Below are 17,408 nucleotides of genomic sequence, written 5' to 3' on the forward strand. Positions count from 1 at the left end.
TTTTTGGGTGGTCTCAGTCCCATGAAATACTTGATCTAGTAGGGGTTTCATGTAGTCAGCTATCTGAGCTTTTAATGGGTGCATAGGCAACAGTGGGTGCATATCCCGAGGTGATTGACCCTCTGTACTTAGTGTGTAAGTCTTAATTCTGTGGGATATTTCATACAGGTATGAAATATGAGACTCTCACAAGTCTTTATAAAGTTTTGAGCCAGTATCAGTGAGTAAGTTTTTTGTTGTAATACAAGCTGTCTTTTTTCTGAGCAGTTGCAGAATCTGCTCCTGGCACCTGATAGTTTGATAGTTTTCCACTATCGTCCACCTACTGTGTAAAGCCTCCCAGGTGCTTTACCTATGTTCCAAGCATAAACCTGCAGTTCCCTGTAACACCTGCTGTTGACATCCCTCAGCTGTTGTTTCCAGTGTTAAAGCACTTCTGATTTGGGGGAATTTTGGTCAGAGTATGAGGTTTGCTTATTAGAAGTCTGTTTCTAAGGACTGAGGTTTCTGACCAGTATGAAGTTTCTTCCCAAGTTTTTGCTATTTCTGGGGTGTTTTGAGGATCTGTGTCCTGGAAATCAGTTTGTTAACTCCTATTTTCAGTGTGTCATTTGAGGGTCTACTGCCCAGATTGTGAGTTTGCTGAAGAGTTGTAAAGAAATGTCTATATAACTTCTCACAGAAGACAGAAGCCAAGTTCTATTTGAGGACCAAATCCCTAGCAGCATGTAGGTCTGGGAACTGTTTGGGAGTCTGAATACAGCAAAGTTTGAATGTACTGTCCAGGCATAAGGGCTATGAGCTATACAGAGGTGTATATCTGAGTGTGAATGCAGGGTCTAAGATTTGGGTTTTGAATGTCTTTTGTCATATGGTATAAGGCTGTTTGAGACTGTCACCTACAGAACAGAATCTCTGAGCACAACACAAGCAGTGGATCACATGATAAAACCAAACATGAGGCAGTGTGTTTAGCATATATAGTTGCTCAGGATCATGACAGTCAGATGACTCAAGCCTCTCTGACCACATTCTAGAGCAATCCCAGTTAACCTCTCTCACTTCCTAGTTATCAAGACCTCAACTCTCATATCTCCAGCTTATTAATTCAACAACAAAGTTTATTGGTGTGCACTCCAGGCTAGAGAGGGCTGAGGAGGGTACACAGAAAACCAGATTCAGTCCATGCCTGAAGGTCAGCCTGGGGAGTGTGGGCAGGACACATATATACAAAATACACACACAGACCTGGCATCTGGTAGCAGGGTACAGAGTTTCACATAGGGGTACTCTGGGTATAGGAACTCAGGAAAAGCTTCCTGGAGGTGGGGAAGCAGGGGACAAGGCAGCCATCAGAATCTTTGCCTTTTGTACAACTCTAGGCAGTTAACTTTGAGACAAGTGGACCCAGGTGAATACTTGAGCTGACAAGTATTTTAGGCCTAGACATTGCCTTCTGTCACATGGGCTTTTTCCTGGGCTCCACCTCTGTGGTTTCCAAGGCTTCCCTGAGACAATCCATATGGACCAGGTGCTCTACCAAGTGCCTGGCATCACATCACCTTCTAATCGATGCACGTTATTGTCTTATTAAGTGCTTTCTACAGAATACCTAGATCTTGGTTCCAGCTTCTAATTCTAGTGGCCATCAAATGCCATGGCTGGGTTTCCAGTAAGCCCAGCACTCTACTTCCTGATGGTAAAACTTAGTTCTAACCCTTCTGAGGGGCTTTCAAAGAGGTATTTACTTCATTCCCATTCTGATGGGATTTGGGCAACTACTTTTAAGACCTGCAACTCTCTTTGCAACCCTATGCGTCTTAAGGTTAATATTAGCCAGCATTAAAAGCACAATGAGCAGAATCAGCCTTTCTGGAGATTGCCTTTTCTTTCATGAGTACAAAGGCCCTGTGGTTGCTGATCCAGTTTGATGTTGGGCTGGTATCTCAGCTCTGATATCTGTCTGCCTAGGGGTTGCTTCCTCATAGAGCAGTGAAGAGGCCTGCAACAGGTCACTCGGGCTCAGAGCTGAAGCAGATACAAATCTTAGCTGGGTTTACACCTATAATTTCATCATGAGGAAAGCTGAGACAGGAGGATTAAAGGTCCAACGCCAGCCTGAACTACATAGAGCTGCAGAGAAAAAAAAAATCTGCTTTGGGGCTGAGTTGCTCAGTCTTTTCAGTCTTTGGACCTCCATTGACATGAATTCCAAATCTAGGGAATCCTGATGTGAAAAATATGCTTCTGAAAATGGGGCTGGGAGTTTTAAGTGCAATGCCTGATGGGCCTGGATAGGGGAAAGGAACAGGGAAAGGGTACCCGGAGTTAGTCCTCACAACAGCCCTGACCCTGGAGCAGGTTGGGGCAGGTGAGGACAAGTGGAGGCAGACAAGGCTCTGATTGATGGTCATTCTTGACAAGAGGGTAGCAGTAGAGAAGAGGAAGGTGGCTTCAGGCCCCTTCAGTTAGTCTGGCCTCAGACTTCTCAGGGCTAGAAGAGGTATTTTCGGCAAGCTGTTGTCCCACATTTGCATTCAATACGGACCCGTTTCTTGGGGGAGCCGGGGAGCCCTGCCAGGCCAAAGTTGGAGTCCATTCGGGTACTCTCCATGTCCACGGGGTCCACTGTGAAGTCACAGCCAGGGAAGGGGGGGTTGTTAGAAGGCCTGCATGAATGGTCCTGCTACCCCTTATATCAGAAGACCCAGGGATCTTGAGGTTTGGAGCAGGTCTGAGATTTGAGTTAGGAGAGGATCTTTGGGATGGTGGATTGGGGTTAGAACTAGAGCACAACACTAGAGGGGTTTGTTCATGAGTGGCTTTGAGGGATGTCTGGCGAGGAAGAAGGCTGACATGGAAACAGAAGTGTCATGTCAGGCAGGGTTTCGGAAAAGAGGTCAACCTAGGCATTAAAAAGGTACCTGAACTCTTGCCCACTATCTGCCAAGTGTCTCAGAGATGACTAGTTTAGTCAAGAAGAGGTCAGGCTAGAAACCGCAAGGGTATCCAGAGGCTCAGAACAAGTAAGGTGAAGGAGGATTAGAGTCAGGAGGGGTAGGGGAATTCATTCAAGACGGAAGTGAGGTATGCCTTAACACTTCAGCCAAACATCCTCTCCCACAAGTACTACTGAAAGAAGGTGGCATAAGTGTATCAGGTTTGGGGTTCAGGGGACACAAATATGGGAACCCATAAGCCATGGGCAGGGTCCAAAAGGAGGCTGGAAATCAGGAAGAACATCTTAAAACTCCAGCAAAAGAATTACCTTTGTTCTACTCTGACCCATATATGCCTTGGGGTGGGGTCCTCACATCCCCATGTCACTGCCCCTGCCCCTGGGGCCCTTACCACCCCCACCTTGCATGTTGTAATCAAAGGTGAGCTCCTCGCCCGCCCAGATGGTTCTTGTGGCAAAGAATGCGATGCGGGGTAGTCGCTCATCAAGGTTGTCTATGAATACGTTGTACACCTGCAGGTTGGGATCACACTGGGCAAGAAAGAACAGTGGGAAGGTAAGGAGGAGCCCTGGCCTGCCCCTCCCAACCCCCTGCCCGCTTGCTGGAGGCACCCACACTATGGTTGACAAAATGAGAGATGTTGCCATAATAGGCGGCATCCACGGTATATACGTCCTCCACGTAGTCCAGGTCAAAGAGGTAGGTGGCGCCCTGGCGGTCGTAGATCTGGCCCCTCCGCTCTGCCTCCTCTGAGGTAATAATCTGAAGAAGGGGGGTAAGATTTGGTCATGAAGGTTCAGGAAAGCCAGCCCCAACTAGACGTTGACCTGGCCTCTGGGAAGAGAACAGTGAACAGGAGCGATGCAGAGGGCTGCCCACCACCCACCCCTTCTCCAGCTGAGATGGCAGGAGCTATCTTGCTTCCAATGGTAGGGGGAGAGGTGACTTCAAGGTGCAGTTTGTGAAAGGAAGTAAGGACCTCCACTTTCTGTTCACTGAGATGTCCCAGAGCCTCACATGTATACTTGGGACAGAGAAGATGGGACAGAGACACAGACAGACCCAAACAGGCAAGAAAGTGAGCAAGGAAGAGACAAGGAGAAACTGACTGACCCGGGGCAGGACAGCAAGAGACAGCACAAGGCAACGACAAGGAAGTGAGACCAGTGCAGGTCATGCAGATGGCAAGGACATAGAGGACGTGGGAAAAAAAGAGGCCCTGGACAATGAGGACATGGGCTTGAATGAATGGAAAAGGGGACTCAGACAAGAGAGCTACAGGCAGAAACAAAAACACAGAATCTTAGTTTGAAAGATCCAGGTTGGAGAAGACCAAGGCCCTCAGAGAAAATCCAGGCCAAGATCCTCAAATCCTGAGAACCAGAAAGAGGCTGAGAATAAACCTAATGATAAAATGCAGATAAAGTGAGAGTAAAAAGGAAGAACATGAGAGGAAATGAGAGCAAACTAGAGCTGAGAGAAGGCCCCAACACTGTGGTACTAACACATGAGGCTGGACACAGCAGGCACTTCTTCCCACATTTCCTCTCCACTGCCACCATCCTCTCAGCTCTGATCTGCACATGCCTCCCAAATGCTGTTGATATGGGTTTTTCTTAATCCTCACCTTCACCTGACAGTCCTCTCCTTGGGTCCCATATACTGTACTGCCATCTCCTCAGCCCAGGGTACCCTCACTCCTTGGTTTCTTCCATATGTCTACTCTTGACAGACAAGTGCCCCCCAGAGCACACCCCAGCAGATACATGCTGACTGCTATTTTTCCTTCTGTTCTATGGCCCAGAAAACCCTCTGCAGTCTTGCAGAAGACCCAAGAGGCAGTCTTCTACGTAGTTCCAACATTCACTCCGTTCCTGTCTTCTTCCCTCCCTCTCTTCCTCAAAGACACTGTCCACCTCCCAGATGACACCAGACCCAGACCTTCCTAGCACCTTATGAGTTTGGTGACCATGTTCTTGTTATAAATCTACCCTGCTCTGGGTATGACTTCTCTGTTTTCTAGCAAGGAAGGCTATATTAGTGCCCTACCTGCCTCTTCTGCCTCTCCAGACCACACTACATACTACCCCCTACTCTAGCTCATTCCTGAAGGACCTGGCCTCCCCATCTGCAATTTATTTCTCCACTCATTCAGGTCCTTTGTTTTGGTAGTGTAGACAAACTCAGGACCTTACACACACATTCTACCCATGCAATACATACCCTTAGCATACCAGGTTATTGTTCACGGGGCTTACAAAGGCCACAGTCTGATAGGGGAAGTTTAACAATTTAGGCCTACCCCTGACCCTCACAGGCCACAGAGGCAGCTTAGAATCTTGACACCTACAGTACACTGTAAGACATAGTTTAGGAAAACAGTGTTCAGGGCAACCTCACTGGAGTAATTAAGAAATATGGCCTGGGGCTACAGGAATGGTTAAAAGTGCTTAGTGCCTTATCAGAGGACCGGAGTTTAGATCTGAGCGCCCACATCAGGCTGCTCACAAATTCCTATAACCTGGCCAGACCTGTTCACACACAAGCTTTAATCCAATTACTCAAGAGATAGTAGCAAGTGGATCCCTGAGTCTGAGATCAGCCCGGTCTACATAGTCAGTTCCAGGACAGCCAGGGCAAAATTGAGATCCTGTCACCAAAACACAGCCCAAATACTAGAACTCAAGCTCAAGGGATACGATAACCCCTTTTCTGGATTACATGAGCACCTTCATGCACATGTGCTTGAGAGCTCATACATACAAGTAAGGTAAAATAGGTCTCAAAAATTCATCCTGTAAAGTGGGCCCCAGGTCATAATAAGGCATCACTACCAGTGAAGCTTTTTCTCCTGAAACAACAGCAACAATATGGCAAAGTATGCTAAGGTAGGCCTCCTATCTCCCTGAGAACCCTATGACCACTTGGAGCCTGTCTTTTTTCAGCCCCTCAGAACCCAGCCAGTCTCTAGTTTACCAGCATACTGGCTCTTCTCTGAGCCACCAGAAGGAATGTCCACATCCTCCCCCACTCCACCTTTCTGTCTGTTGTCCCTACCTGCTGCTCCAGTCTCACAAGGATGAGTCATACCCTCCAGGCTTAACCTGCTCTCCTTTGTCTCCTGTGATGTCCCATCCCTGTTTCCATTCTAGCGGCTCTTTTTTAGAGTGTCAAGGAAGCCAGTCTAGGAGTTGGGCAGTTTAAAGGGGCTGTAGAGGGAACTAGAGAGATAGCCTAGCGGTTAAAAAGCACTGGCTGCTCTTTCAGAGGTCCCGAGTTCATTCCCAGCCAACTACATGATGGCTCACAACTATCTGTAATGGGATCTGATGCTCCTGTCTTCAGACAGGGCACTCATGTATATTAAGGAAGTAAGTTTTTTTTTTTTTTTTTTTTAAAGGCTGTCAGGTTTTTGTTTTTTTTTTTCTTTTAAAGGCTGTCGAGGGGCTGGAGAGATGGCTCATTGGTTAAGAGCACTTGCTGTTCTTCTAGAGGACCTAGTTTTGACTCAATACTCTTAACTCCAGTCCTAAGATCTATGGCCACTCCTGGTCTTGAACACCAGGCATGCAGGCAAAACACTCATATACTGTAAAACAAAAAAGGCTGTTGGTATGAACTGAGTCAGTGCTACTCAGCCTACCCTGTGCCTTTCTCATGGGGGAAGAAGCCAGCAGGCCTGCCAGAGCACTGGGTTTAAACAACAGGCATTTCCCACCATCCACTTTACTAGCTTTGTTAACTTGGACCACTTTTTACGTGACACCTCTTTGGACCTTTATTTTCTCAAATCTAAAGAGGCTATGTGTGAAATAATATTTTGGGTTGATCTTATAAGGAGTACCATTTTTCTTGTTGAAATCTAAGCTTCACCCTTTTATCTGTGTCCCCCCCAAAAAGCTGGTAATGAAATGCTATTACTTAATTAAAACTTGCCTCCATTACAGAGATGATAAAATATAAACTCGCCTCCATTCCAGAGAAGATAAAATATATACAGAATGTATGTTCTAGTATTTCCTAACTGGTAAAGCTAGAAATAATTTGAAAACAGAAAGTCTAGAACATAGAAAGGTCCAAAAGGTCACAAACTATTGATACAAACTATCAGTGGCTTCAAAGCCTGGCATCCAAGACTGGGAATGATACTCTGAATTACACAGCACCTTTCATGTTAGGATGTGGCTCAGTGGAGGAGTACTGCTTAGCATAAAGGAGGCCCTCTGTTCTTCCTTAGGGGGGAAGAGCGGTAGATTCATTATAATAGCACCTTAGGAGCATCTAGACAGTGCCACATAATTATAAACACTAACCCCAAGTACAAAGACAATAAATCAGGTCAGGTTATTTATCCAAAACAAAAGAGTCCAGTAGTGGTGGCACACATCTTTATTCCCAGCACTGGAGAGGCAAAAGCAGGCGGATCTCTGAATTCAAGACCAGCCTGGTCTACACAGAGAAACCATGTCTCAAGATCTTTTACTTTTTGAGCATCTGGATTGTCTAAATTTTGGACTAAAATACTAACACAAGTACCATTGACAGGCTGCTTTCAAGTACTTCACAGAAAGAATAACCTAAACCACCAAGAGAGACAAAGTGCTGCTGAGGGGTGGTACTTGTACTTACTGCCTTTCAGAGGCCACATGGAAAGAGGATCCATAGGTTTATGGGTACCAGGAGAAGGTCTGGACCTAAGAAGGTCATGACAAGACAGAAGTCAAGAAGTAACAGAGAATGGGTGAGAATGGGAAGGTCAGAGAGCTCCTGGGAACTCTGCTATGTTCAGAGTGGAGGAGCAAGGACCCTAAATCTAGGGGACTGAGCCTTCCTGTAAGAGGCTTTACTTCTACCTTGATCAATACAATTATACTGCCTGGCTTCGGGATGACCTCTAGGAATATCAGCCCCCAGAGGGTCTGGACATCTCCCCTTTCAGACTGTCAGGGGTCCCAGGTTAAGAGCATCTTCTTCTAGAAAGAGGTCTACATACTAAACTGTCCAAAATCATTCAGGGGTGAAGAAACCTAGAGTATGGAGACCTCATGCTTCCTCCAGCTCACTGGGCCACTGTGGAATATAGACATCTCTTACTGCAGATGCTCAGGATCCTGCTACTTTCTGTCAGGAACCCTTCCTATCTATACCTTCCTCTTGCTCTAAACTGCCTGGCTTTCCAGCATGTGGATTTTCTCTAGCAGACAATCTTGGGGTATGGCCATCCCCTTGTCCAGACTCTTCTCTACTATATTGCAGACTGTTCTACTTTGAGACAATCTCTTTCCTGCTAGGGTCTGACCCTTTACTCTAGTTTCATGGAAGCCTCTCCTAGTCATCACAGTCACTGATATAGGTGGACATCCTCAGATGTATCCTCAGGCCAGTGCTGTCACTGTCCAAGCATATAACACCCAGGAGGGAACCTATGGAAACACATGAACAACGTCATTATGACAGAACACACATTTAGACAGTAAAGGTCTAAGGATGAACATGAGATTTGTCTATATATAAAAGAACTGTCCAATCCTAAAAATGCCCAGTGTCTCACCTTATGATGTGGTATTTTCTGCTGCATACACCTGCTAGTTGCCCATCCAGAACCCTTTTTAACACCTGGTCATAAAGTTAAAGTACACGTGTGTACACACATGTGTACACGCGCGCGCGCACGCACACACACACACACACACACACACACCCATCCATCTCCCTGGCACCAAAGTGACTAACTTCCAGCCAATAGATAGTAGCCACAAGTAGTCTTGACTCCTTAGCACCTTCCCCTTCAGTCCCTTACTACAAAAAGCTGAGGTCGATGGTGACCAGAAGGCCCTAAGGTAGAAGAAAGGCACAAGGGGTTGGGTGTAAAAATAGTAGTGGGCTTGAGTCACTATGTGAACAGTATATCCATTGAAACACCCACATCAGAGTGTTCACAAACCAGGCAAACCAACTCCCAGACTAGGGATGGTGGGCACATGTTTGCCCAGTACTCAAGAGGGGAGAGCAGGAGGACTGTGAGCTCAAAGCCAACCTGGGCTACCAAGAGGAGACTGCCTTAAAACAATGCAGACTAACTCCTAACATGTTAAACTACAAAGATCTGGGGATGGTCAATTACAAAAGCTAGCCTGCACCATGTACCACCCAGCCTTTCCCCGGAGTAACCTGGAAGTCAGTTCTTAAGCTTTCCTAATGCTGTGACCCTTTAACAGCTCTCCATATTGTAGTGACCCCCCTCCACCATAAAATTATTTTCTTTGCTACTGATAGGTAACAGAATATGTGAATATCTATTTTCCAGTGGTCTTAGGTAAACCCTATCTAAGGGTCATCCTATCCCCAAAAGGGTTGTAGTAACCCACAAGTTGAGAACCAATGGCCTAGAGGATATTGCCCAACCTCCATCCAAGTGAAGCCTACATGCTCCCTTAGATTCACAGTTTGTAATACTCACAAATGAGGAGAGAACTTGCCTTTCTAGGTTCTGCAACCTTATGCCCAGACCACAATTGCCTGGAGCTCAGTTCCCACTTGCTTTGCTATACACCCTTATGAAACCAGCTTAGGTCAGAAGTACTTCTGTGTTCTTTTAACTGGCAGCATGGTCCTGCTGATGTGTGCCCAGTACAAACATCAGCCCCCATTAACAATGTCCCTATAGCACTCAGACCAACACCCTAGGCTTTTCTTACAAGAAAGCAGAAGAGTTTTAGGTACATGGTTAGGGACACACATTACAAACAGGGAGTGGGAAAAGCTACACACATACCCAGACCCATCTCCTCACCTCTCCCACATACTCCATAACAAAGCTATTTTTGCGGATCTTTTCCAGCGTGCGGACACCCCAGCCTCGGCCATCATCAGTGCGGAAGATGCAGAGGTTGTAGCGGATGCCTTTCTGGACTACACGGTTTGGGCAGTCATAGCCACAGCAACAGCGAGAGTTGCACTCGTAGATGGGCTGCCCAGCTTTCAGTCGCACCTGGCCTTGGTCATTGTAGGCAAACTTGTGCAGGGATGCTCCAGGGCAACAGCCTCCAGTGGGTGCCAACAGACAGTCCTGGCACTCACAGCCAACAGCTACCTGGTTGAGGGTGATGCCCTCACCAACTCGACACTCATTGATATAGACAAAGGACCTTGAGGGCCATCCAGGTCTACCCTATTTCCAGTGATCCGCTTTCTAGATGGCTGCGCTTTGGCATTGAGCTCTGTTCCTAACGCTGCAGTGCCCGGGCTTCTGCTTGGCCTTCTGCACCAGGTAATTGGCTGTTTGGGTCCAGATGCCTGGTGGCTTTGACCAAGGTGTCGCCGGACAAGCTCTTTTCTAAGTCCTTGTGGAACTGCTTAAGAATGCGCACACATTTGAGATTCTGCCGTGGCTCCCAGGTGTTCTCTGAGTCAGGATACCCACGCCATTTAACCAGGTAATACTCCTGCTCCTGTTAGGCAGACAGGGACACGAGGGTACCATAAATGCTGACACCCTCCCTCTACCGCAAGGATTACAAAGTTCAATTTCTACCCTTCCCTTAATATTTGTTAAAATTCCTACTCTTCATTTCAACCCCCAAACTACTTCCTGCTCTATCTTCTGTTCCTTCTTTCTAGCTGCTCAGGTCCAAACTCCTGCTGTTATTCTTGGTTCCTCCTTTGCTCACACTCCCTACTAAATACATTCAGAATCTGAACCATTCACATCAGAAATCATTCACTGCTGACCAGTCTGGTCCCCTTCTCACTCTTCCAGGCAGTATATTGCCCAGGGCTGGCGGGGGGGGGTGGTTAATTGCTGGGAGTCAGCCTTAAGACAGTTTAAAATGGGGGGTTGGGGGATTTAGCTCATGTAGAGCGCCTTTGAAGCAAAAGGCCCTGGGTTCGGGTCCCCAGTTCAAAAAAAAAAAAAAAAAAAAAAAAGACAGTTTAAAATGTCACCTGTAGCTCCCCTGGCTATGTTGTTTTGAAAATATTAAACTATTCACAAAGTGAATACAAGTAAGGAGAAGAGAATATATCTGTGTAACCCCCATCACTCAGTAAACTGAGGAAGGATTCTGAATTTGGGGCCAACTCTCATAATATAGCAAAACTCTGCCTAAAACTAAAGATGAAAAGAAAGAAAAAGACAGCTAACATTTTTTGTAGCATTCACTATGCAGCAGGTATTGTCCCGAGCAGCTGGCACACCCTAGAACTAATTCTCACAACTCTAGTCCTTCCCATTTTACAGACAAGAAACTGAAGGCTACATTTCAACTAAACATGCTGCTTTCAGTGGGCTCCTCTAACCTGCTACTACTTCTGTGGCATCAGTAACTGTTTCTGGTGGGCATACTACCTGTTGTCATCTTTTACTTCCACTCTTAGGCATAGAATTTCAATTTTGTAACTATTCTATTTCTAGGTGGAAATAGACATGCATTTGAGGATTCATTCTGCCTCTTGTTCTCTAAGAAAGTCACTTAATTTCCCTCCCTGTAAAATAGAAATAAGAGGGTCAATACATCCCATTCTCCCCCAGGATGAATCAGAGAAAAATCCTCTTTGCAAACAGATGTGGGGGTTGGGTAGAAAAGAGGGTCCCCTCCAGTGTAGTCTCACACACACCCCAGACTTACACGGATCTTCTTATAATCACACAGGTATTCAACTTCAAAGTCATACAGATTCTTCTTAGAAACACCAAGGGCAGGACAAGAAAGCTTGGCTAGTCGGCACAGATCCTGCAGCTGATTCCAGGAAGATTTACAGCACACACTGCAACCTGGAATGAGAAGGCCAAAGACCCACAAAAAAATGTAATCACAGGTCTTACTCAAAGCTAAAATCCTCTGTAACAAGAAATGACAATTCCTTGAAACCTAATGTTCAAATCTCAGGGCAACACCAGAAAAAGTTACCCAGGGGTTGGGGATTTAGCTCAGTGGTAGAGCGCTTGCCTAGGAAGCGCAAGGCCCTGGGTTCGGTCCCCAGCTCCGAAAAAAAGAACCAAAAAAGAAAAAAAAAAAGTTACCCAACCTGTCTTTCTGTGCACATGGAAGAGTCCAGTTCTCCTATCAGAGGACCTACGCCCTCTTCTGGGGGAGTCTTCAACTCCAAACCCTACCCCCCTAACTCTGAAATAGCAAGGATGATATGGAGCTTGTAGCAATTGTCGAGTCCATAAAGGGATCCACTCCCAGAACATCCAAGGCCTTAAGCTCCCTGCAAACTTACCTGAGGTCAGAGCCTTAATCAATGCTCATTGCACTTTGCAAAAGAAAAGACAATAGCTTCCTAGCTCAGTGGGGTGCGTTGACTAAGGGAGGCAAGGCAGGGCGAAAATCACTAGGGCACCAGAGGTGTTGCTGTAAAGTCTTCACTTATCTTGAAACTTCTGGGCCACTGGATTTTGGATCAAACATTTGGGAATTTTACACAAGTAATTTTAGGCGAATTCCTGGCAGGGTCTAGGACGTTAAGCCATCTATAATCAAAACACATTAATAGCAAACACATCTATAGCAAAAGCCTTGATTATTCATATTAAATATTCTCACTGAATAATCCCACTTGTAAAAATCTCTTGCCATGATTAGTGACAAATTTCAGAAAGACTTCTAGTTCAATGTTTTTTTTAGATTCTTGAATTATAAAGACTGTAGAAAGACATTACATTAAGGTGGGCATAGTGGTGCTTTAGATTGGGCACTTGAAAGGCAGAGGCAAGTCAATGTGAGTTCCAGAACAGCCATAGTCTGTCCTGGGGGTGGAGGGGTACTGCATTACTGGAAGCTTCCTTGACTTATTCTAGACCACTTTATATACCCAAGGCCTATTTTTCCAGGCTGCTTTATCACTTGCTGTCTCATCCCACGTTTCTCTTAAAAGTACAACTCAATCTAAAGGGATCTGCTCTTAATTCAGTAACATGCAAACAATACATGTGGTAAGTCGCTGACACTCTTGAGGGTCACCAAAATTGTTCAAGCGAAACAGATTTAAAATATACACATTTTTTTTTTTTTTGCTTCAGAGCACATCCCTTCAACGTAATTTTAGAAGCCATTTTTAAAAATCAAATATGTCACAAAACCACTTGATGCTAGGGGTATGCTGTCAATAACCAACTCCATCTTTCTACTCAAACCTAAAACGATCCTAATAAGATACTCTAGATTGTAATCTAAGAACATACAAAACAGTTTCAAAAGACTCATTGCATGTACACTCATCCTTTTACCCAAGGCCCTTCCTTGCCCAAAGCCTCTAACCCGTGTTTGAAAAGCCTTTGAAACCCCTGAGAAGTGGCCTGAAAATACCATCTCCAGCATCTGGCTGCGCACTAACCGCAGCCGCACTCCTACCCATCGGAGCTCCTGCTCACACTTGTGGAATCTATGCTCACAGCTTTACTCACTGCCGAGGAGCCCGCCCAACACGCACAGTCACCCCTCTTTTCCTGCACATGGAGGAGCCCTGCCCTCCTCACCAAGGCCCCCAATCCCGCTTTCTGGGGAGAATCGTCCACCCCTAAACCCTGCCCCCATCTGGCCGAGATCCCTTTCCCCACCTAGAGTCGCCGGTTCCCCCATTTTGAGAAGGGGTCCGTTCCACTTCTTTCCTCCCCCTTCCGGCGTCTCCTGTGGAAACCGAAAGGGTAACGGTCACTTGAGAGCCGCTTTTCCTGCGCGGCCGCAACCTCTCTTCGGGATCTTCACGCGCGTAGGCGCGTTGGCCAGCTGCGCGCGGCCGAGAAAATCCCCGCGCAGTCTGCGCAGCCCCTGCGCCCCCTGCGGCCGAAGCACGCGCCCCTCCCCTCAGCCCCCGCCCCCTGCCCGCGCGCCGGGCCCGCGCTCTCCGGCCCCACGTTTTCCGCGCCGGCCTTCTAGCTCCAGGTTCCGTGGCTCCGGACGCCCGGCTCGGAACCCTGGACACCTTCCCTCCATTCTACTCGGCCGGGCCAGTAGCTTGCGTCTCTACCACCACAGCTTCACCTTTTAAATTTTCCGCCATCTTTCTCCACAGCTAACGACATTCGGGCCTAAAAGGCCCGCGAGAAGAGAGCGCGCGCGGGCGTGGCCGGGGACGCGCAGTCTATTGGCCGTTCCTCACCGCCCGCAGCTCCCGCTCAGACCAACCGGGGAGCTGTGACTGGACTCCTCCCGTCACCAGGAGTGGTCTCGAGCGCCGGTGCTCGCTGCTTTTATTCAGCATGCGCCTGCGCAGCAGCACCTCCCGTCACCAGGAGTGGTCTCGAGCGCCCGTGCCCGCTGCTTTTATTCAATGTGCTGCGCCTGCGCAGGAGCAATGGTTGCCTTTGCTCCAGGCTCTACCTCCTGTCAGTCATAGTGCTAGCCAATCATGTCGTCAGCCAGTCATAAAGGGATTGTTTTGTCCGACCCCAATTCTGCCCGTCATATTTTAACCTAGAGCAAGCATTCACTTCCAGGGTGGACCTAGAGCCATATATAGGTGTTCAGTCAGTCATCTGATTCAAATAAAAAATAAGTCGGTCGCTGCCATCAGGTGTCCGTTCAGATCACTCGCTTCTTCATTCGCACTACGTCAGTAGCATCCGTCTGTGCCCTGCAGCCGTTTGAGTTCACTGAAACACAGCCCTTGTGCCGTTAGGCAGCCTACTATTCCCTCAAGCTGTCCCCATCACGCTGTCAGCCAGTCAGCCCTTTTCTCCATCTACCTCTGAAGGAAATGACTCATAAATGACAATGTCCACCCATGTCCTAAGGTAGACTGAGATTAGATGAGGACAAATCATTGTCAGCTCCCAATAGCTCTCTCTAGACACTCACACTGTCACTTGGTTACTGTGGTTCAATTTGCTCCTCGTTTACATCATGATTCATCAGCCATAGCATCTAGCTAGGCCCTCACAATAGGGAGCGGAATGATGAAACCTTGGGGCTACTTATCAGTGGGTCCCCGATTTAAAGGGAAAACTCCGCGTGTGAGAACTGGCTGCTAAAGGCAGAAAATGCGGAAAGACCAAAGAATTGGGCAAGGGGCTGTGGAGATGGCTCAGTAAAGTGTCGGCTATGCTAGCGTAAAGGCTTGAATTCAGATTCTCGGCATCCATGTAAAAGCCACATCCAGCAAAAAAGTGCTGGAGTTGTGTCAGGAGGCCCGAACTTGCTTTTATAAGACAGAACCCATTCCTGTAAGCTGTCTTCTGTTCTCCACACCTGCACCTTGGTAGATGTGTACACACATAGCCCAAATAAATGTAGTAAAAAAAAATTTAAATACGACGAAATCAATCAAGGAAGATGCTCAACTCTGGCCTACATATCTATATGCTCACACACACGCACAATAAATGTAATAAAATTAAAAATAAAATGGATCACAATCAAGGGAGATGCCCGACATTGACCTCTAGCATACACGTGTGCATGCACATGTACACAGCCCACAGTAACATGTACATATACCAGAAAAGTTAGGAAGATCTAGGATTTCTCAAAGTGCAATTTATTACAGATTTCCAGACTTCATTGTACTCTAGTGTTAGCAAGGCAAGAGAAACTACACTGTATAGCAGGAGGAGGGGGTTTACATTCTATACAAACTTCAGTACGGCGCATCAATTATTTTTCTAAATATTTCATTAAATATCAGTCTAAAATAATTTGGGCATCAGTACTTATCATGAAATGCTCACGATTTTTTTCAGATTTTCTTTTTTAATTTTTATTGGTTATTTTATTTATTTACATTTCAAATGTTATCCTCCCTCCTGGTTTCCCCTCCACAAATCCCCTATCCCACCCCTTCTCCCCTGCTTCTTCTATGAGGGTGCTCCCCCACCTACCCACCCTCTCTCACCTCATTACCCTAGCATTCCCCTACACAGGGGCAACTAGCTTTCACAGGACCAAGGGCCTCCTCCCACTGATACCACAGATAAGAACATCCTCTGCTTCAAATGCAGCTGGAGCCTTACTTATCTTAATGGCTTTGTTTATCCTATAGGTTTGGAAAGTAAGCTGAGGCCCTGTGCTTTATCAATGAAGTTATACCTAAAATGGCTGTGGTCATGTCAAGCTGGGTTCCTATAACAAGTCTACTTTTTTCATTCCCACTAAGAGTCAAGCAGTCAAGATCTTCTGATCTTCTTTGGGATCTTCAAAGAGACTGGGATTCTATCGGTCTATAGTCTGTAGCCTTATAGGTATCTGAGGAGTCAGGGAGCTTAGCTGGTGTCAGCTGACCTGGGACTCATTCATTCTTCCTCTCAGCTTGTCAGATAAACAGGCAGTCAGTCTCAGTATCCCACTGACAATACTACCTGAGGGATTGAGTCGGAATGCTCAGTATCATGTGCTTAAGCCCAGGTAGACAACCAGCCACCAGAAATAGCTGCCTAGCTGGAGACTCCATACCCTTTGATCGGCCAGCCTGAAATTGCCAAGATTACCTCTGCTATTAGAACACCCACATTCATTTACCCGTGACTGGAAAGAGTCAGGTTGGGAACAAAGAAAAAAGCTCTATTTGGGAAGTCAGCAAACAAAAGAAGATAGGATACTATCACGAAGGGAGACCATTTTGCTTAGTGTCTGCAGGTATAAGGCAACTAAGAGATTTGAGGAAAGTTATCTTTCTGGTTTGAGGAGGGCTGGGATGGTCATAAATTCCACAGTGGCCTGTTTTTCCGACATGTAAACTGTTACTGACTAAAGGTTCTTTGGTGTGCTGGAGTCTGTAAATCTCAAGAAAAGTTACTGATTAGCAAGTTTTCTGACTCATTTCTTTATGTCAGGAAGTTGCTTGCCCTTGTGATTTGAGATACCAAATGGGGCAGGGGACAGGGGTTTCAAAGCACCTTTGCCAGACAACAATTTAAGTGATCTGGCAGCCCTACTCAGAGATGATATCTTTAGCAAAGCCAGTGAGAGATGAATTCTAAATTGTTTTCCCTCGAGACCTCCAAAATTAGGGATTTTTTTGGAAGCAAATGAAGCTATGGAGTTTCTTTCAGTGTTTCTTTGACTCTACTTTCTTTCACAGTATCACATCCAGACATTCTCTCAGGCCAGATGTGGTTCTTAGAAGCCAGAATGGTTCTTTAGCCGTTCACAGCATCTGATAGCCCGGTCGACAGCAGTGCCATGGATCGTCAGTGAATCAGCCGGTAAAGCTGGCAACCCCAACCAGTGCAGGCAGGCTTGTCATACAACCTGCATGTTCACCCTCTCACAGCATCAGAAAAGTGCAGCATCACATCTCCCCACACTTCCTCTTGCTGTCGTTCCGTGGTTTTAAGGTTCCAAAGGCTATATTCTCTGTTGTCAACTTGACTACATCCAAACGACTGAAACCCAAGTGACTAGGTACACTGGTGAGGGAATATTTTTCTTAATTATCTGAAGCAAGAAGATCCACTTTTAATTTGGATCTTTTGAGGTAGGACAATCTGCCTTTAATCTGGGCCACTAC

General features: G+C 46.5%; 1 protein-coding gene across 1 annotated transcript; it reads right to left on the bottom strand.

Annotated features, from left to right (window-relative positions):
• Positions 1–1,094: 1,094 nt before the first annotated feature.
• Suv39h1 (suppressor of variegation 3-9 homolog 1) lies at positions 1,095–14,186 on the bottom strand. The gene is given in 10 exon segments (XM_032889986.1): positions 1,095–2,628; positions 3,361–3,490; positions 3,576–3,722; positions 9,754–10,112; positions 10,115–10,151; positions 10,154–10,204; positions 10,207–10,240; positions 10,242–10,411; positions 11,588–11,733; positions 13,946–14,186. Coding segments are annotated over 10 exon segments (1,227 nt in total). The 5' UTR covers positions 13,965–14,186; the 3' UTR covers positions 1,095–2,494.
• Between the last annotated feature and the right edge of the window lie 3,222 nt (positions 14,187–17,408).

This window comes from Rattus rattus, chromosome X, assembly GCF_011064425.1.
Source record: "Rattus rattus isolate New Zealand chromosome X, Rrattus_CSIRO_v1, whole genome shotgun sequence".
NCBI lineage: Eukaryota > Metazoa > Chordata > Mammalia > Rodentia > Muridae > Rattus > Rattus rattus.